General features: G+C 38.8%; 1 protein-coding gene across 3 annotated transcripts in view; it reads left to right on the forward strand.

Moving 5' to 3' along the window:
- Positions 1 to 22278, forward strand: part of bcar1 (BCAR1 scaffold protein, Cas family member) — a 104299-nt gene that overhangs the window by 26454 nt on the left and 55567 nt on the right. The window contains exon 2 of one of the 3 annotated variants that reach the window (XM_084733492.1): positions 5342 to 5389. The exons of 1 other annotated variant lie outside the window; for it this stretch is intronic. In XM_084733492.1, coding sequence (XP_084589618.1) covers positions 5342 to 5389 — 48 coding nt within the window. Of the gene's footprint in view, positions 1 to 5341; positions 5390 to 20943; positions 21289 to 22278 lie in introns of those variants that run through there. One more of the 3 variants, XM_084733493.1, reaches the window with a different exon arrangement.

The raw sequence follows: 22278 nt of genomic DNA on the forward strand, positions 1-22278 counted from the left end.
CCAGTTGAAGTTGAAATAGAAGAGATCCCCCTATTGTCACATGATCCTCTGTTCTTTTATCTGTCTTGTTAAGCATTTTGTTTCTTTGATAAATCATCTAACCTTTAATATTATTATCAGCCACAAAATATCTGCTTGTTGTAGTGTAGTGCTTCTAGATTGTACAGCACTTTGGCAAACCCTGGTTGATTTAAATGTGCTATATAAATAAACTTGACCTTGACCTTGACCTTGTTAACAGATTAAAACTTCATTGCACAACATAAGACTAATATATATAGCATTAGATATTACAATTACTCAGAGCAAGTCAGGGTCAAGCTGGACACAAATCTAACCAGCATGCACTGTACTGTGATCGATTCTGTGCAGGCCTGGCTAATTACTTTGTTGGACAAACCATAGTGTTAAGTTAAAATCGCCCCCTGGCTACCTGGAGGGGGAAACTAGAAATCCAAGCTGAAATAACCTGTAGTTCATGACATCACTGTGACATCACTGGATACAGGAAGAACAACAGATTTTGCAGCAGGAGAACTCAGCTTTCTTAGTCTATATAGCAACGCTGAGGAGTTTATTGCTTCAACTGACTACATTTGCCAACATCACTGACTGGACATCCACATGGTTAAGTTTCCTTTTAGCTCCTGCTTTTCCCTCTTTGATTCATTCCACTTCCAGTCAACTGACCTGACATGAGAGGACAGAAACCTGCCAAAGACATCTAGTGTCAAATAAGATGATGTTATAGGCATTAAGAAATTACTAGTCATGTAAAATGATAAGAAGAAAAAACTACAGTAAGTATTAGATGTTACCAGCAGTGATTGTATAGAAGAACATTTAGTTAACAGCAGTTTAAATGAACTACACCTTTCAATGAATCCTAATGGTGTCGTTTATAGTGTGAATGAATCTTTGGATATAAATGAATCTATGTAAGATAAGACTGTTCTCTGCTCCGTCCGTTAGAAGAATGTAGGTCAGTCATGTTACTGTGTGCCTCATCCAAACTGACAAGCTGTTTTCTCCTCCCTTTCACCCTTCTGTTTACTAATCCTAAATTTTAGTTTCAGAGGTTACTACCAAAGATCAATTTCAATATCAGTTAATCTACTGATTATTTCCACAATTATTCAATTAACCATATGGTCCATAAAATGTTGAAAAATACTAAAGCTCATCATATTTTCTCAGAGCTCAAAGTGATGTCTTAAAATGGCTTTTCTTTGGTCCAACCAACTGTCCAAGACCCAAAGACTCTTCATTTACTGTCATAAAAAAGAACGAAAAGCAGCAAATCCTCACATTTAAGAAGCTGGAAAAAAAAGTTCAATCAATTTCATTTGATTGAATAATCAAATACATAAATGTATAGAAATGTAGGCTAAAAATGATCAGGGCTAAGCTAACTGTGCTCACATCCTCCATGCCGACATTATGCTTCCTGTATACATCATCAAAAGCATGGTGGGAACCCTGATGCAAAGAAATCTGAACATATCCATCCCATTTGAAAATGAAAAGCAGTCAAATTTAGATTTTGTTGGCAGTTTCTACACCAATCCATCAATCCATTTGAAAGAATGAAGAAGATGTTGAAGATGAAGATGTTTGTTACAGAAAACATCATGCTGGAGCCAAGAATATCCAAACTAAATTCCACCTCTGTTTGTTATTGGTCAGAACATCATGTTCTGGACCATAGTGTTTGTCCCCTGTTGGTGAAAGATAAAAAGAAGATTATTATGATTAGTTGTAGTAGCATGTAAGAGCCACCTCAGGCAGCCTGTGTAGGAACCCTGATGGTGAAAATCCATCAGTAATCCATGTAAGTCTCCTCTAATATACATATCATGTGGATTAAAGAGGAGCCATTCAGAGCTGCTGATCAGACTCCTGTGGGGGCGAAAGGTCACTGATACAGCTTGATGCTTGAAAAGTCATCAGTCAATTCTTAATATCAGCTGTGAAGCTAACAGGCAGCCAGGGTGAAGAGCCTAAACTGAGGCTGAGACGATCTGTTTTGTTGTGTTGTCTGAAAAGCTTCTGGTACTCCAGCAGCATGCAGCAGCAGACAGTGCAGACCATGGCTGAGTGTTCTGTTGGTCTATATTAAGGCTGAATTCTAATTAGCCTACTCTACTTCTGGTGGCCTATAAACAGACAGCACAGCCTCTGGAGAACTTTGAGGGACTCTGTCCCTCTGCTTTTCCTCTTCTCTGCAATGTGATGATGTATACATATTTGTGTATTTATGTGCTAGACTTTGGGCCATATTTATAGCTCATGGTCTAAAGTGCATGGTGCCAGGGCATTTAAGATGTGTCACTTAGTTTTTTTTAAATGGCACATAATATTGAGCATAGCAAATTCATTTCTTAATTTATCATAAGTGTGTTTTAGGTGTAACATAAATGAAACCAGTCAGTATCATCTCCCATTCCCTTTAAGAGCCAGGTGTGCCTGCCTGTGCCACATTGTGATTTAAATGACAGATTCGGAGGGATGGAGATGCATGATTGCTGAAATCACCCAGTTGTTGTGATGCATACACTGTGATTAACCCACAGATCAGGTGGGCTGGGTCATAAAAATAAATACTATGACTGACAGCGGATGGGCTAAAGGTGGATGAAATAGGCTGGAGCATCTGCCCCTGTCCTAACTGTGTGTGTGTTATATGCACAGAAGGATGAGTGCTGTAACATCACAGTGCACATGGAAACATTACTACAGTAGGTTAATTACTGACAGCAGCCTCTCTGATAATTTAAGTTAATTGTTAAAGACAATACAACACACAATGAAGAACTCTTGAAAGCTGGCACTGCCTGACATTGTTCAAACAATGGTTTAATGACCAGAGGCTGCTTTCAATTTAGTTTCTGTGGGTGTCATGCCTCTGCAGCAAAAGTGGTTTATATTTCACCTGAAAAACTAAAAACTGCAGTGTGTGTGTGTGTGTGTGTGTGTGTGTGTGTGTGTGTGTGTGTGTGTGTGTGTGTGTGTGTGTGTGTGTGTGTGTGTGTGTGAGTGAGAGAGAGAGAGAGAGAGAGAGAGAGAGAGAGAGAGAGAGAATGTGTATGTGTAGAAGAACACAGAACATTATTTACCAGTTTCTGACTGATGCTGTCATATTCAAACAGTCACTGAAGTTACAGCTGTTGTGTGTAAATGCTCACAGTGTCTCTCTCTTATGTGCATACAGCTTCATCCTACTTCACCCACCTGTAATCATCCGCTATGAATCATAATGTTAATTTTTACAACCCGTGGATGCCCTACAAGCAGAGTGTGCACATGTTGTGATCCTGCTGATATGAGCTCATTTAACTGTCTAAATAATACTGCTCCACCGACTTTAGACCAGGTTTGTGTTGGTCACTGGCACAGTCACTCTCTGCTGCCTGAAGATAGCAATGCCACAACAATGCGCCTGACCACACCTCAATTTGGTACCAATACACTCATGGGCACAACATGGGAGCTAGTACATTTGCTACTTACACAATGTGAGAGAAAACAGTAATGACAGCTGTGCTGCACTGTTTGCTGGATGGAAGATAGATCACTCAGACTTCCAGTACAGCACATAGGCCTGATGCTGGCTTTTTGTTACAGAATGGGGTAAAAAAAAACCATAATGTTTAATTAATGCAGAGTTTGAGGTGTAAGGTTTAAGGATCCAAATGCTGTTTTGGAGATAAGTGTCCAACATCAAAGCCTTAGATTATTTACAGGAAACAAAATTCTTTCAGACACATTGGTCAAACGTGGGTATTGTGATACTGGCCATTGTTTCAGAAATGTCACTGTGGTACCCTCAGAATCCACATGCATGTCCTACTCTCTGTTCCTATCTGTAGAAACTATGCCTGCATCTATCACTCAGTGATTAATCAAATCATGTAAAAGGTAAAAGTCTAAATCCACACTACTGACCCTTAGAGACTGCAGAGGTTATTGCAACCCAGGAAGATATAAGAATGACGTAATGACTGACATACTTTTGCTATTCTTAGAGCTGTACAAATAGTGGGACTGAAACCAGTCCCTAGCATGGCACTACAGACCATCCCACTGAATGATGATTGATTGAGTGTCCATACAACATGTTTGAAAGACTCAACAGTAATGTCTCTTTCCTGAAATTATGACCCAGTTACTCAAGGTAATCTACATACCTTGTTGTGAGCAGTTTTTCTTGTACAAACTATTTTCTTTCTATAGTAGAATCTACCAGAATTTCTTTGTTTCTGCAGTAGAATCTACTGGAATAACTTTCTTTCTAGTAGAGACGAAGTAGTTCTTACATGACACTGCTCACGACAAGGTGTATGGATTACCTTAATTAACTGGGTTATGATTTTTTGAAAGAGACAATGGAGTTGAATTTTTCAAAGGTACCTTTTGGCTTTTTGAGCACCACAAGCCAAGTGCCATTTTGTCCCATTATATTGGAGAGAAGTAGGCGTGCAGTGAATCACAGTTGTCCAGTGGTCATCTGGTCAGTAGTAGAAATAAATTTTTCTTCCCTGCTCTAAAGCAAAATATTTAATCTTCCATAGAATTTGCTGATTTTGAAAGCCTTAATATATTTTGCCTGGATAATATATTTACCCTTTTATACTTTAGACTTTTTATACCCACATGTAATCCCCAAATTGACTTTCAGTGTTCATCATTTTCCCTGAACCTGGACTGCTGTCAGGGTGGAAGGTTGCTCAGTGTATTTATTGCTGGTATAAAAGCCTATTATGCATTCTTGTGATCAATCCAATTAATACTAATACAGGTCATGGTCTGCTGCCAGGCAGTCACTGTAGTGTTAGTGTAGTGTGTGTGTGGGCATGCTTGGTTATCTCCTCTAGTTGCATGTACTTTACCATCTGTGTGTGATTGTATGGACATGCAGTTGCATGTGTGTGTTTGTGCTTGACCTGTCTGGAGATGCATTTGCTGTGCAAGTGTGTGTGTGTGTGTGTGTGTGTGTGTGTGTGTGTGTGTGTGTGTGTGTGTGTGTGTGTGTGTGTGTGTGTGTGTGTGTGTGTGTGTGGTATCAGCAAATCTAGACCAGTCCAGACTGATTTACTGGCCCTTCAGGCTCAGTTGCCATAGCAACCGCCCTATATTTGTGTGTGTGTGTGTGTGTGTGTGTGTGTGTGTGTGTGTGTGTGTGTGTGTGTGTGTGTGTGTGTGTGCACGTGTGTGTTAGGGAGGTAGGGCCAAATCTAAGATGATGTATGATCTGAAGGTCTGAAGAGTCACCTTTAAAGAAAAGACACATGGTTTTGTATGTATCCTGTGCTCATGTATGTGCTGTGTATTCATCCTGCAGGTGTTGTGTAGAATGTTTGACTGCCTGCAGGGGGCACCACAGGTGGAGGTAGGTCTCACAGCATGGAGTGGAGGAGTAACACCAACTGTCTGCTCTAATAAATCATCTGATTTGTCGAGAGGAGTGATATTTAAACTGCTTAGTTTGTGTTTTTCAGTGGCATCATTTTCAGCAACATGGTGTAAAGCAGTGTTTCCCAAACCTTTTTTTTCTGGGGGCCCACTTTTTAAAAATGACAAACCATCATGACCCAAATCAAAATGTGTACATCCACGCACTCCACCCATTTTCACATATCTGGACCTGTTTTTCGACTAGTGATCAATCTGGCAATATTTTTTCCACAAATGGTCCATAAAATGTCAGAAAATGTTGTTCAAAGTCCAAGATGACGTCCTCAAATGTCTTGTTTTGTCCACAACTCAAAGATATTCAGTTTTACTGTCAGAGAGGAGTAAAGAAACCAAAAAATATTCACATTTAAGAAGCTCAAATCAGAGAATTTGGACTGTTTTAAAAATTCACTTAAAACAATTAATCGATTAACACCCAAACAAAAGCTCCTGTGACCCACCTGTGGGTCCTGACCCAGTGTCTGAGAATGACTGGTGTAGTGCACCACATTTGTACTCACTGTCATTTGATATTAATTAAAATAGTCTGTCTGTAGAGATTAGACCTTTAAAAAGAGATATACATTTGTTTCACAAAAAATAGAGCAGCTGTTTAATTAGCAGTATTTACGCAACTTGAAGCCATAATTGATGAATATCAGCTAGTGCTGATCGCCTGTATGACCGTAAGTGCAAAGTTGCTGTAGTTTTAGTGACAAGATGACATAAAGGAACAGTGAAACTTTTTTAAAGGGTGGACTTGTCAGCCAGATGATGGATCAGTTTCATCAGTCTCTGTCCTGCATGTGTGAAGCTGCATGAAGTGGAGCTCAAAAAAAAAAAAAAAAAATAGTTGTGGCCCTAAAACAAAACAGCCTCAGTATTTCAGCATTAATGTTAAACCATGTGCACAGCTGTCAAGTAACTTAACATTTACACTTTCACAGGGTTTTTATTTTAAAACGTGTCAGATGTTAACAATAAAATGGACTTTTCAGCCAAGTCAAGGAGTTAGCAGTAGCTTACATCAGCCAGCTACACTTATAAAATCTGCTTGTGAGTTATTATTTTAGCCGATAGAATCCATCATTGGCAGCTAGAAATGAGAAGCTGCTTTTGTTTTACGTCTCTAAGGACCTTGTGACCTAAAGACCTTGTGTTTCAACATTTACCCCCCATTTCTATGTTAAATCTGCCACTGTTATCACTGTAAACTGCATAAATGCAGTGCAAGAATGGAAGGTTTGGCAGGCATAGCAACAGTAACTAAGGAGGGTGGGGCTTAGCAAAGGGTCAGTTAAGCATTGCAACCCAACTTGTCATTAAATTTGACACTTTGAGATTAATCAGTGTGATTGTAGAGTAATAACCACACATACTGTGTGGATTGTTGCTGCATGTATGTAGATGTGTGCGATTTGATATGCAAGTCAGGCTACTGTCTCTCATTTTATAATAGCCTGAGCATGCTCTCCTAATTGTGTGTAAGGGTTAGGGTTAGGTCAAGGATATGAAATAGCTATTGTTTTCATTATTGCCAGTGTATGCCTGGAGGGGACCATGCGATCGCTTTTATGTGTGCATGTGTGTGGGTGATCAAAGGACCTGCATCTTGTGTAGAACTAATTTCACATATTACTCGATCGATCTGCCTAAATTTCTTTTGTGCACATTCATTGACCATATGGTGAAGGACCTCTGTGATGAATAATTGAAATTGAATTGAAAAAACCTTGAAAAACTTTTTTTGGCCGTGACCACAGGCATCATGTTTTCAGGTCATCCCATTCTTGTGAATACAATATCTTAAGAATGCCCAGAGGGAATTTCTTAACACTTGGTACAAATGACTAACCTGACATGCCAGATGGTTTGTTACATAGAACTATGTGGGAAACCGTCCACAGAAACTGTTTGGAAAAGGGCAGACAGAAAACTTCTGGCAGGTGATTGGATGAACCATCTGTCACATCTAACACAGGCTAACTTCAGCCAATCAGATCAACTCACCAAACCGAAGCCGACCAGGAGAAGTGTGAAAACTTTTCCATCAATACAGTCCTTAAGTGTTGTTCTTTGCTCTTCATTCAATGAAGAAATTCTCTCCAGTTCCGATATAACTGATTCTATCACAGTGTCTGCGCTAACCTCTTCAGGAGCCGCCATTGTTTGTTTGAGACGTGTTGTTTCTATGGATGCTTAGTGCTGTCGGTGCACCTAAATCCACGCCCCTACCTGCCAGTAGTCCATCTGAAGGTGCTGATTGGCTCGCACCACCTCTGGTGCAGACAGATAGCTTGGATCCTGGAAAGATGGATTCTCGCATGATTTCGTGAATTCAGCTGCCTCACAAGGTAAACAAATGACCTGTTGGACTCAAGGATAAACTGTTTAAAGTTTGGTTGTCAAAGGTCCTCATGTCCGTCCCATTCTCATGAAGGCAATATCTTTTTTAACAATGACATGACTGAAAGAAACACACTAACAGTGGCCCACGTAAAAGACACCCTGCTGCCACCAGTGGACTGATTGTCTTAGGTTTATCTAACTGGGCAGGTTTAGTGAGAAAAGAGACTTGGAGACATGCATGCAATGATCAGTAGCTACAGCTTCTTTTTATTTTCTCTCCCACATGTTAACAACAGAGCTTTGCCAAAAGCTCCTGCCTTATATAAAAGGCCTTTAAATCAGGATGTTCTGATGTTTGAGGGGTCAGTAGTCGATGATCATCCATTGGCCCAACCTTTATATAAACAGCAAAACACTACAGACATTTAAATAAAGTTATACCCGAAATCAGTAAAATATGGTGTAAAAGAAAATCATCATGACAATGTCTCTGCACCAAACCCATGCATATTCAATTATGGGCTGGTGGAGAAACATGTTCCAGTCTTCAGAAGCAGCAGTACTGATGGCTTCTGGGAGAAATAGTTGTTGAAGTAATTGAAGTAGGACAGAGGCAGTATTTGTGCTACTTGACTTTAGTGTGCCCCCTGCTGATTCTAATGTCCTGCCTGCAGGATGAGACGCAGACAGAGCAGAGGGGGAAAGGAGATGGTGTGTGAGACAGGAAGGTGAAGAAGTCCATCCTTGACACATCCCACAGGCTGTGTGTGTGCTCTTCCCTACAGTGGCTGTCATTTTACTGCACTGTCAAAGAGCTGATTGTCTGACACAGTAGAACAAAGTGTTGCCTCTGGCATGACTGATTCTCCACTGTGTCACTCTCTGAGAATGTGGATGATGACTTCTGAAGCTTTTAGACACGAGCTAGACAATTTTATTAAAACTATACTTTTTTGGTAACTTTCCAGCTTATGATATTGTGTGCTCCACAAGCGGAACCAAAAGAGTGTTGAGTTTTGACATAACGCTCTAAATCATGAGCTCCTGCTACATGTGTGAGTTACATATACATCATGTCTATCAGGACTGGACTGGGCACTATAGCTGCAAAATCTATCACGAAAGTCACAACAGTTCACTCAAATTCAACCAATCACCATGAATTCTGCACGACCTTGCAACTTTGTCAAAATCAACTTTTCTGCAAAGTGAACCGATCATTATTTCTCCCTGCAAGTTTTACCAATCAGAGCAAACATCATGTAAATACGTCTCAGTGTACTAACTCAATGTTTTGTTTTATTATCCACAATTGTTTTGCATTTATATGTGTATATATTTATATATATATGTATATGTGTGTGTATATATATGTATATATATTTTTTTTATTTATTTATTTTTTAGGTGTTAAAAAGAACACAGGGTTTGTCATTATTATTGACATTTTTCACTGCTCCATCCACTTTTATTTAATGATTTTGTGCTTGTTGTTTTAACTGAGTTTGCGCTCCAGAAAGACTTTGCCCCAGGTGCACTTCTTCATCTGCAAACAAAGGAGATTTTGTTTGAGATTTTGTAACCATGAGCCTTTTTGGTAAAGTTACTTTAATAAGTTACACAAAAAAATTGAAACTTTCATTTACAACATTTACAACATGCAATTTTATTGCAAAAAATGCCTAAAAACATTGCAACACTCATTGCAGTTTTTTTAGAAAAGCTTCTGTGAAATCAGACATTTAAAGCCACAACAATCCCAAAACATCCTGCAAAATCCTGGAGGCACTGATATAGGTTGTGAAGTTGTCAAGGTGATAAAATAAGTTTTCACAAAATAATAACACAAGGTTTGCAAGTTTTGTGCATTTAACTGAACCAGTAGTTGAAAATGCTAACATGTTTTTTTCCATGTTTTCTTTATTTTCTCTTTTTTCCCATCATTTTGTGTTTCCTTATTCAACAAATGCCTTGTTCAGACCAAACCATGTCAAATTAGGTGCAATCACCGCGATTTCTAGCAATTCATACTTTTTAATCGGTTGAATTTTTAATGGCAATTAATTGATTAATGATGAATCATTAACATTCTAATTAACACAATGAAATATTTTATAATCACCAGTGATGTAGATATAATGACTAAGTAGGTAAAGACAAATAACAGAACTAATCTGTAAGTTTAGAAAATGACATCACTTTACTGTAATATTGCCTTTAAAAAACCTAAACCTAAACACTAATTCTAAATTCCAATATAACGATCTATCCCAATTCTAGTTTCATATCATGATACAATATAATATCAATTTATAGCCCAGCCCCACTTGGACTAATACCAGGCTGAAACATCATTGTAAAGACAGAGTGGATCGAGTGTGTATTCCTCTACAATAGGTGTCCAGTGTGTTTTGTCTTCTCTCTGTGACTCTGACAGGGTGGCATTCATGCTGCAGTTTTATGATAATGGCCCAGACAGCTCTGAACGGCTGTTACTGTGCCCTGAATAGGATGCATTCACACTGTGCAGGCCCATATTGAAAGAGAGTGCAGCAGATACAAAGACTGTTGACCTCCAGGATGGAGGCATGACAGACACGACTGCAGAGGCCTTTTGTACAAAAAGCTTCAACAATTTCACTCACATGTGCCAGTCCCAATGAAGCTATTAACTATGATTTTATTTCACTTTTGCTCTGGATTTTTTTTTATTGTCTGAGTGTGTGAGAGAGTGTGTGTGTGAGAATTCTGTCCATGGAGTCATTAGATCAAGCAGTCACATAATTTCTTATGCCTGACCCTTGACCTCAGCCAAGCTCTGACATTACACTCTCTCCCTGCATGTGTGTAAGTGTGTGTGTGTGTGTGTGTGTATGTTCACGAAAAATCTACACTAAAAAGTCTCAATTGCTGAAAACCGCTTCTTTAGTAGTTACAATGGGGGAATTATGAAGTCACAGTGGTGCTTATGAAGTGGTTATAAACTGGAGTGAAGCCAGCAGCTGCTGCTGTTTTTAGCTGAGTCAGTGTCACTGAGTGCAGGGTGAAATTAGAGGTTAGTTAATTGGGCATTACTATGGGTTTGTCCTCCCCAGTACTGAGAAAATATCAATCTGCCCCTCAGTATACAGTAGAAAATATGTTAAATATGTCCTCCTTTTATGAACCCAAAATGTGTCTTGTTATTTTTTTCTTTTTTTCAGTTTATTTCTGTTTGATAGGAAAACAACAGTGTGTGAGCCCATCCTTCCAACTCAGTCACACCCATGCGATGCTCATAGCTCTAACTGGCTAACTAGCTAGCAAGCATGAGAAAAGACAGTTGGGTTGGCAAAATCAGAGACTAGGACGTTAATGATTATGGCTGCAACTAATGATTATTTATATGGTTGATTAATTGGTTGATTATTTTCTCAATTAATTGATTAATAGTTCAAAAGTTCAAGATGACGTCTTCAAATGTCTTGTTTTGTCCACAACTCAAAGATATTCAGTTTAAGTAAAGAAACCAGGAAATAATTTACACTGACTGATTAATCAGTTATCAAAATAGTTTGCAATGAATTTAATAAGTGAAAGAAAAGTGTGATTTTTATGAGACTAGATATCATGATAGATTTTACATTGTTATATTGTGATATATCAGAAGTGTTGTCTTTGCTTGGTTTTAAAGGCTGCATACAGTAAAGTGATGTCATTTTCTGAACTTTGTCTGTTTAAGTCATTATATCCACATTACTGATGATTAATTATCGAAAAAATCTCATTGGGTTAATATTTTGTGAAAGCACCAATAATCGTCCCTACAATACGGTTGTGATATCAAGGCAAAAATAGTGTGATAGTAACTCAGTTTATTACCTCAGCTTCTACCCTTTGGACTATACAACATACTAGTAGTCATAATCTCTATGATCAATTATTATCAGTACTTACCAATATCAAACTTCACTATCAACATAGGTTTTCCAGCTCACACAGACCTAGGTAGAATTGTTAGCATCACTTTGGATTGGTTCAGTAAAATGCACCAGATTTGCAACACTGTCAGATACACAGATGGACTGACAGGGTAATCTGTCTCACGTGGGTCTTTGCTGTAAAGTGGATTTCACAGTCTTTTCTACACTTGTTTTTTATAAAGGATTGATCACTGCAGTTTGCACAGAAGTCTCACATGCACACACTCACTCTCTCTCTCTCTCTCTCTCTCTCTCTCTCTCTCTCACACACACACACACACACACACACACACACACACACACACACACACACACACACACACACGCACATACGCACACACACACTCTCTCCGGCCTCCTGGGAGCATTAGTTTGATTCCCAAACAGGATGCAACAATAGAATTCCAGTATTAAAAACCACTGACTCAACATTCACAGGAAGTGAATTTCATTTGGGACACACACCAGTCCTATCATGCTTTTTTGGTGTGCATGTGTGTGTGTGTTCAGTATCAGTACAATGATCCTTTTTTCTCCCGTCACTGCTGCTTGTGGTGAATTAAAAATAACTAAGCCTGTTGGGTTTAATGTATTAGCACCAAATGTCACAGTCATTAGAATTTGTGTGAAACAAGCTCTGCCTGCATGTGCTGAATGAGAAGCAGGTGAAAACCTTGTATGTCCAGAACGTCAGCTTTACAAGAAAAACAGCCTGGGTTCCTGTCCTGTATAGGAATGTAATGTAGTTATGAGATAAAGGGTCATATGAGCCCAGATGGGGTGAAACGGTCACCATGGAGATGCCAGTAGTTTTTATCTGAAAGAATGAATATCAGAAAGACCTGACATATGAGGTTTTTACCCCAACAGCAGCCATTTCTGTTTAGTCCTCGGGGCTCAGAGAGATCACTTGCTGTTATAATAAGCAGCCTAAATGATGAACACACAGTCCCCTACACACACACACACACTCACACACACACACTCTCCAAGATCATCAATTAGTGTATGTCAGCCGCTGGACCAGAGCAGAGTGCTGACAGGGGTTAATGAAGTTATTAACCATGTGAATGGAGAAAGAATGGAGGAGAGTGAAGTGAGTGAAGACGAGAGATGCTCATCCACACACACACACACACACACACACACACACAGAGTCCATCATCTGACTCTGCTTTGATTCTAGATGGGGTTTTCATCTACACTGGGATGAAGGGCTGAGATGCAGAAAAAAGAGGAATTCATTTATTTTAGTCAGACAAGTGACTCACAGCAACTGTGTGTAAGATTTGGGCCTCACAGTGACAGACAAGACACGCACAGCACACAGTGAACACAGACAAATTATTATTATTATTATTATTATTATTATTATTATTATTATTATTATTATAACAATTATAATGCCTCATTACATGAATGACTTGAATAAAGATAATAAATAAATACATAAACAAATAAATAGTAAATAATATTGAAAACAAATATGATGTCATATTCTAATAAATCTAAGAAATACAACTTTATAAGTCATTATTGATATGTTTTGACAGCGTATTTACTAAATAATTAAAATTCCATCACATATTAAAAATCCTTCTATTATTCATGACTAGAGCTTGACCCATAGTGGATTTTTCATAGGCTGATATACTAATCATTTGGAGCGGGGTAAAAGCTCATAAAATCAGTTAATTGGCTGACATCCTCTTATCACCAAAAAAAAAAAAAACTGGAACTACGTGGAAGTAAGACACATCAAAACAAATAAATCTGGGTCACTGAAGATCAAACTCAAAGTAATAAATAATAAAATAAAAATATGTATATATCCCCAAATGATGATCAAACTCCAAGTGATGAATATATAAATCTGTAACCGAACATCAAATTAACCATGAAAGGTTTAGGCAGGAGTGATTTTTATTTTTTGAGGTATGATTTATAATCAAAGTCACTAATCACACTTGAGAAGACTGATATCAGGAGAAACAGAACTTGTCTACATTCTGCTCAGAAAGGCAGCTCCTCCACTTGTTAGAGCTTTCATGTAAAATGGTGATGTACGCTAGGGGTGAACGATATGACCCTAAAATAATATCACAATATTTTAAGGAATTCTGCGATTACAATATTCTTGACAATATGACAAAATACTGAACAATATTTTAGGTTTAGAGCTCATAATAGCTGTTGAGCTCTCCTTGCTGGATTTTTGACATATGGGTGCCTGTGCTTGAGGGTGGGGAATTTAGTTTGTTGTCTTTTGCTGTTACAGTCTCTTTGCTCTTCTTTATACATTTCTGTGGTTTGTTGCACAACATTTGTAACCACTGTACACTGTAACTACTGAAGTCCCTTCACTTTTTTAAACCAACTAATCTAAAGTAATATGATATATAGTGAACGATATGATATGGCGCACCTCTGATGTACGCACCTGCATGATTGGTGGAGGCTGCACAGTTATAAATCACCATTTTAGCCAAGTTCTGTCAATACCAATAGTTTGTAAAATGCCATCGAAGTGACTAAAATAATGTAAAATACTAAATACTAAATAACTGGAAAATACTGGAAGCTGACCAGTATAACTACAGTGTTTTGCTGTAGTGACCAGTAGAAAAATAGTTGAGAGAGTTGGTGAGCATCCAGATGAAAAACTGCAGTGTGTTTGTGGGAGGTTGGGGGGAGTGTGTTGATTGAGGTGCTGCTGAGATGATGACAATACCAACCATGAAGGTTTTAGACATGAAAATTATTTGTAATAGTATCAAAAGTTTTGGCAGCACTCACACTTTTATCCTCTGTCCTAGTGATCACCAGGTAGACTTATTTAGTTTGTGTTGCAAAGTCATCTAGCAGGAATGTGCACTTGGACATATTTGATTGGCCAGTGCAGAGCCTTGTCAGATGACATCACATTGTGTTGCAGCAAGAGTTGGGCCAGGTTGAACTTCTCTGCCAGATGACTCTGCCTTTTGTTTGCTGGAGGATTCTGTGTTGGTGCTCACGCTGCATCAATGCAGTGGCCTCATGGAAATGACTGAGGGAGCTGCATGCTTTAATGCAGAGCTGATCTCAGTCTCTGTCTTAGGCAGCCACATTTTGTCTTTGGGTGTCACTCAAGGACCTTCCATTCCCAAACCTGCCTGATCCCGAGACAAAATATAATTGTTAGCAGAAAGGAAAACACATTGAAAATCTGACAATGGACACATAACAATCAGTACTTTTACGTGTACCCAAGAAAGCACTTTGCTCTTAGAGATCAGGTTTTGCAGGTAATCTGATTTTACATTTGCATGTTCACATGCAGGGTTCAAATTACACAGTGGCAGTAGGGGAGCCATATTTTCTGGTGTTCACCTCTACTATCTGCCCGTGCATCATGGAAGTGTGCAGCAGTGCCATCAAGCGCAGGGTTACAGCAAAAATCATTCTAGTTTTCTACTACAGACAGTTAATACTGTCATTACATAGATGCTAAATAACAGCAACATAAGGCTACTGTGTCAAACTCAAAGAACCGACCTGATCAGATAAAAAAAAAGAATCAAATGATAATTAAATAATAAAAAATTAAGTAAATAAACAAAAATAATCACAAAATCAACAGTGTTGCAATGTTTTTCTGCTTCTCATATTCACGCCTTCAAGACTCACACATCACATGGTAAAATCAATAAAGCTGAACATTTGTTAAACATTGTTTAGCAAATGTGTGCTGTTTAACTACAGAGAAATGAGGAGATGTTCACAGCCTCGTATCAGGTATCATCATCATCATCTAATGTTTGTGAAAGAACTGAGACATCTGTTTTTACAGATATAAATGTTTGGAACTTGGAATGTAATACAAGACTTAACATGTTTTTACTATTATCATATATTCCAGGAGCCTTAAAGCGACAGTTCACACAGAAATGAAAAATTCACTTAATATCTACTCACCCCTTTAATGTACAGAAATGAGAATAACTTAAAACTGGACAATGTTTTAGAGCTCCACCTAAATGTCTCAAAGTAGGTTTTTGGGGGAGCTCATGTCCTTATATGACTGTATATGACCAGGAATTCGGTCATGTATGTGCATGATCTGATTAAAAAATCTTATTACTGTGGAAAACCAACCAAAAGTTAAGTTTCAGCAACAGTAAGCATGCTGTGTAACAAACAGCATCAAAGTGACTTCAAAACTGTACTGTCTAGTGGAAGGCCAAGGTCAAATCTGAGCCATTGATGTTACATTGAAACTTTTGCATTCATTGGAGTTACAGGAGAAATCCACAAATCTTCTATCCAGTTACTACAAAGACAACAAAGAAGTTTGAATTGATTTGGTAATTGACCAAAACAAAGATGGCAGCCAAAAATCATAGGTGCTTGGTTGTCCATTTTCCATTTTTGATATCGGTCAGGAGTATAGACCTCACCCTCCTGCAGACTGCAGAGGGAATACAAGAGTTTCACGGATGACTTGTCTTTAAAACCAGAGCACATTAATTAATCGATGCTCAGTGTTGAGCTCCAGTGTGGACGTCAGAGTGAAGACAGAAACTGAGTGTTCATGAAGACCATTAACATATTCTGATTCACACTGAGCCTACATCCCTTTATCCTCAATGACTGCTTTCTCTTCCTCTCTCTCTCTCTGTGTGTGTGTGTGTGTGTGTGTGTGTGTGTGTGTGTGTGTGTGTGTGTGTGTGTGTGTGTGTGTGTGTGTGTGTGTGTGGCATGCACTTGCCATTTGTAGGTCAGTGTGACAGAGGCTGTTGTTGTCGAGCGTGGCGGTCAGAGAGGGCAGTGCCCAGGTCATGGGGGGTGAAGTGTGTGTGTAGGTGTGTGGAATGTTCTGTTAGACAGTTGGCACCAGAGCTGCTCAGCATCACACACAATGAAAGTACTGTTGTTGAAATCTCAGAAGAGAGGCAGAGAGGAGCAGAGGTACACAGATTCCCCTTCCTCTTCTGTGGTGCCACTGCTCACTGTACATGTTACACTGCTCTCATCTACAGTGAATCATTAGACACACATTACTTTTGTAGGGATAACAACAGCTGATTGGCCTGATTCAATTCCAGTCAGTCACTGTTGACAGAAGATAAGATCATAATGTGTAACGTAAGGTTGTAAAAGGTATCAAATTAAACAATGGCTTTTTGGGTTGAGCTCCATTTTCCAGTGTGCACCGTTACTAAAACATGTCACATGTACACACAGACAGATTGTGTAGCAGTGCAGTCAGTTGCAGGATTAATATGAAAAACATTCTATTGTGACTTCTACAGACAGTTAATACTGTCAGTTACACTCCATAGAGGCTAAATAAGAAGAGTATAAGGATACTGTTTCAAAACCAAAGAAAAGCCTCCATTTATTATTCAGAAGAAAAAGCAACAAACAGAATCATCATCCTCTTCATACACAGCTCTTTTATAGCCCTCATCACTCATTGTGTTACAAATGAGTGTTTTTTTTAACTACAGTGAAATTAGGACATTTGTATTCAAATTAAAATTCAAAATTAAAATGAAATTTTCATGTACTATTTTTTGTTTTATTTTTATTAAGGCTTTAACAGAGCCTGGTGTCAGGTGTCAATATCATCATCTGATCTTTGTGAGTGTTAAAGTAATGCAAAGAGTTCTCAAAATTTACTTTTAAATTAATATTTGATTTTACATGAGATGTCTTTACATAAGGTATCAAAGGTACGTAGAAACAGCTGTTTTGCATCTTATATCTTACTCTCTCACACTCGCTCCTTCACTTCCCTGTCATTTCCTGTCTGTCTGTTCATTTTTCTTCTTCATCCTACACGTGACGTATATGCTGTCGCTGTCAAGTCCAGAAGAATTGCACCTTTGGTTCCTACAATACTGTAAAAAAACAAATTCCCCCATGTGTTAAAAATTTTGGCATGGACTTGGTACCAGAGTATCAGTTCTCATTACGTCCCTTGTTTAGATGTTTTCTAACTTGGCACCATGCTCATTCAAAAACACACAAAACTCCAGTACTTTCTCTCATGACTGTAAAAACATCATTGTCACTGAACAACTACCAACTACATCAACACAATAAACTTTAGTTTACATCACATGTGGTGATTATTTGACTGTTAAGACTACCAGAAAACATGTATGTTGGTGTAAATCAGTCTTTATTTATAGTTTGTCTAGCTTTTGTAGGTTTGTTCAGTGTTCTGGTCAAAGTACACCATTCACTCTGAAACACAACCATGACACAAAGGCCAAATTCTTCATCATCTTTCTCTCAGTGGTGCTGTCACCACTGACTCAATGTGGACTGACAGCCAGAGAGAAAAATTCATCTTTATTAGTTGTGTTGACGTCATAAAGTCACACATTTTCCTTAACAAGACAAACAAGAAACTAAACTGAACTTTTCCACTGCCGGTCATACTCAACAGTCATGACCCGCTCTGTGTCTGTGGTGTGTGTCTGTCGGACTTAGCCTACCTCCTGGGACACATTTCAATCACTCTTGTCCTCAACTGGGACAAGGGTGATTTTTGGGTCAGTGGTTAAGGTTAGGGTTAGGTTAGGTCTCAAGGAAATTAATGTAAGTCAGTGTAATGTCCAAAAGTGTGTGTGTGTGTGTGTGTGTGTGTGTGTGTGTGTGTGTGTGTGTGTGTGTGTGTGTGTGTGTGTTTGTTTGGAAGTCAGAGATAAGTAATGATATTGACACCCTTATATTGTTTGTTGTGTCATTTAGTCATCACCTTGTGTCTCATGACTCAGCAGTCCAACAACTTCACTTCATCTGAAACTAGACTTTAACAACATTGTCTTCAATGATGCCAGAGCTGCTAGGACTGATGGGATTTGCGGTCCTGTTTCTGATCTGGGAGTGATTCTCCCTCCAGTGGTGGAGCAGAGTTGTAAACAACTCTGTGCTCCTGTTTCTGTGGGCATTAAAACAAGCTGTGCGTCCAAATTAGGTCTGCATCTGCAACAATTATTTTCATTGTTGATGAATCTGTCAGCTGTTTTCTCAATTAATCAATTAGTTGTTTGGTCTATAAAATGTCATAAAAATATTGATATTGATTTAGTGCTTCCCAAAGCCCAGTATGATGTCCCCAAATGTCTTTTTTACCTCCGTCCCAAAGATATTCAGTTTACTGTCAGAGAAGAGTAAAGACATCAGAAAATATTTGTGTTTAATTCGATTGAATCAGAGGATTTTGAGGATTTTTTTTCTTAAAAACTGACTCGGACTGATTAGTCAGTTATCTAAATAGTTAGCAATCAATTTAATAATTGATTCATAATCAGTTAAACCATTCATTCTTGCAGCTCTATTCCAAATACAGTCTATTAAGGCAGGTGGTATCCACTCTTAATAATCGTAACTGTCTAAGTTTTCAACCGATTCTTAAGCAGTTTGTCACAAATGTCAGAAATGTATTTACAAAACAGGATACTTAAGAAGAATTTATTAGCTACTCTATTTTTTTTTCATTGCTTTGTTAATCATTTTACAAACATATAGGCTTGTATACACATGTGCACATGCATTTTTCTGTGGGAGAAATGGTAGAGTGATGGATGCTGCCCAGAAACAGGCACCCTGAGCAAGAGCACCTCAGCAGTCCACTGTATATTTATTGGTCTGAGCTGGACTTGAAGTGCCGTCCCTAAAATTGAAATTGAAATTTGAAATTTGGGTTTTCATACCAACATACTAATCATCTACATCTTATGTTGATAGTAACACTAATAGTTCTATAATATTAAAGATTCACTTATCCCATGCAATTATTTTATAATTAGAATTTCTTTCTTACTGCATGTAAATTGGCTGCCATGATTAAATTTTATTCATTATTTTGGAAATAAATTGTAAATAAATGCTTATTTACTTTTAAGGGTCAAATTACCAGATCAGTGATAAACCACAATAAAATTTGTGAAGATTAGTATTATTGTTTCAATTTTTAATTATGATTAAAACTGTGTTTGATTACCACACTTTGAAAAACTCATTGGAAACACAGTGACATAAAAAGGACATGATGCAGGAGGAAATATAAAAGGTATGAACAGTTTAAACAGAGGAGATGTAAAAATAGGAACAACATAAACAGGGAAATATAAAAGATAAATAAATATAAGCAGAATCAGCAATTGAATATACATCATTGCACGAAAGGAATATTCATATTAACATAGAATGATGACAATTCACATGATTGTTGCACACTGAATGATAATACACCTGATTAAAGTATTGAATATTGCACATTGAAATTAAAAATTCACCCGTGTGAGATATTGCACATTATAAAGTGACATTTCACCTGAAAATAAGTACTAATGTTGTACAATTAGTGTACGTGGTAGTGCAGACCAGTTGTCAGTTTTGGAGAGCATGTGGTGAGTATGTGGTCTACTGGGAATGACAGTGAATAACAACCAATTCAACACTGGTCTGATTCTACTTTTCTATGCATTTACAGCCGAATATCTTATCTAGGAAACCATGGGACCACTTTAATAATCTGTTACAGAACTTCTCTGCACTTTTTAAAAGTGACAAACCATCACTACCCAATTTACAACAGGTCCTATCAATACCTCTTGGTAAGAGTTCACTTCTGCATAGCCAACTTCATAAATGAGACAGAATAAGTGCATTTAGGCAGAATTAACAGGCGTTGTGTTTTTCTCTCATGGGAAAAACAATATTCACATTTTAAATCTTAAATTTGCAAAATTTCTTCCATAGACGTTTATTTATTCAGTGACCAAAAAAAATCTCTGGTGACCCACCTGTGGGTCCTGACCCAGTGTTTGGGAATGACTCCTCTGTGTGATTTGTTGTCATGGGACACAGTGGTTGTCTGTTGTGTGAACTTCAGCTTGGTTATCAGCTTCTTCAGGCACTATTCTGAAGATAAATCTGAGGTTTCTGTGCTCGTGTGCAGTCAGTGTGTGGGTGAGTCTCAGCAGCACTGACACTCTCTCACAGCCAGGGGGAGAGAGAGGGGGGTGGGGGGGGGCAGTGGGAGGGCAGAGCTGATTTGCATGAGAAGAGCTTCTCAGGCCAATGGCCAGAATGGATAGAGGGAATATCAGGATCCAAGAGGAAGTGACGTGTCGGGTTACACACTCCTCCCTCTTTTCCTCAGGCAGGAGAGAGAAGGGGAGAACGGGGTAGCAGTGAACGGGCCGAGCAGCAGCACAGTCTCATTCTTACCGTGTGAGATCACTGAGCGGCACAATGTGTCGGGATCTGCTCCACTACTGAAGACAAGACTCAACAGGACACAAGGACTGACACGGAGAAGAGAAGGGAGGGAGGACAGAAGGATATAGGAGGGAGGGAAGGAAGGAGGGTGGAGGAGGAGGTCTGGAGGAGTTTTGGGATCTTTTGGGATCTACTTTCACGAAGGATCTAGTTGGCAAAGTGTGTCACAGGGGCTGAGCTACAGCCCTGCCCCGGAGTTACACACACAGCCGCCTCACTGCAGCAGGACAAAATGAACTATCTGGTGAGTGTGTGTGTTTGTGTGTGAGAGAAAGAGATTTCAGTGTGTGCATGCAGAATCACTGCTTCATGGCACCCTCTGGCTTTTTTCAATTGTGAGCCTTTTTTGGTGTTTGTCTACTCATTCATCCCTTGTGGTTCAGTGTGTGTGTGTTTTAGCAGAACCTGCTATACCCCAGCTGTGCATGCACAGAGGGTGGAGGTGGGTTCGGAGGGGGGGGGGCTTGAGTATGAAGAAAAGGAAAACGTGAAGGGGGAGGAGAGGGAAACTGGAGTTAACATTTTCTCTGCAGATTCCTACCTTTTGTTGCCTCTCAGCAGGGTGTGTGTGTATGTTTGTGTGTGTGTCTGTGTTTGTGGTCATGGGTTTCAACTCAGTACATACACACACACAGGTTGGGGAGACTTCACCGTCCTGTGGAGGAATGTGCAGGACAAAGCTGCTCAAAATTCCTCCCATCTTGCTAAAAACTCTGAGCTAAAAATGCTGCTGTTGTTGTGTTGTATTGAAAGTTTTCAAGACACTGACTTGTTTTTGTCAGGACAGGAATCTAACAGAGACAGAGACTATATGCTGTAAGAAGTAAGTAAAATATCAAAAAAAAAAAAAAAAGCCATGAAAAGAGAAACTGAAGCAGAAATGTGACATTTCTAGGTCACATATCTGAATACTTTCATGGGAATTAACTGAAAGTTTGTCACTTGATGCCTGTAATCCTCTTGAGAGATTTACTTACTGAATCCTAAAGACACACTGTGCATGTTTTCTTTTCAACTTTCTTCCTTGAATGCATCACTGCACAGAATTAGAACGCACAGCAGAAGTCTGTCGTCCGGTTTATGGCTCAGAGAAGAAGGAAAGAAAGAAAGAAAGGCAGAACGGAGAGGGAGAGGGGGAGAGCCGTGGTCTGTCTTTCTGCTGACTCAGAGGAAAGTGGAGAGAAATGAAGGTTTTATGGCCAGAGGACAGAGGGAGGCGATCATTCGACTGAAA

Source organism: Lutjanus erythropterus, chromosome 13, assembly GCF_056507025.1.
Source record: "Lutjanus erythropterus isolate fLutEry1 chromosome 13, fLutEry1.hap2, whole genome shotgun sequence".
Lineage (NCBI taxonomy): Eukaryota > Metazoa > Chordata > Actinopteri > Lutjaniformes > Lutjanidae > Lutjanus > Lutjanus erythropterus.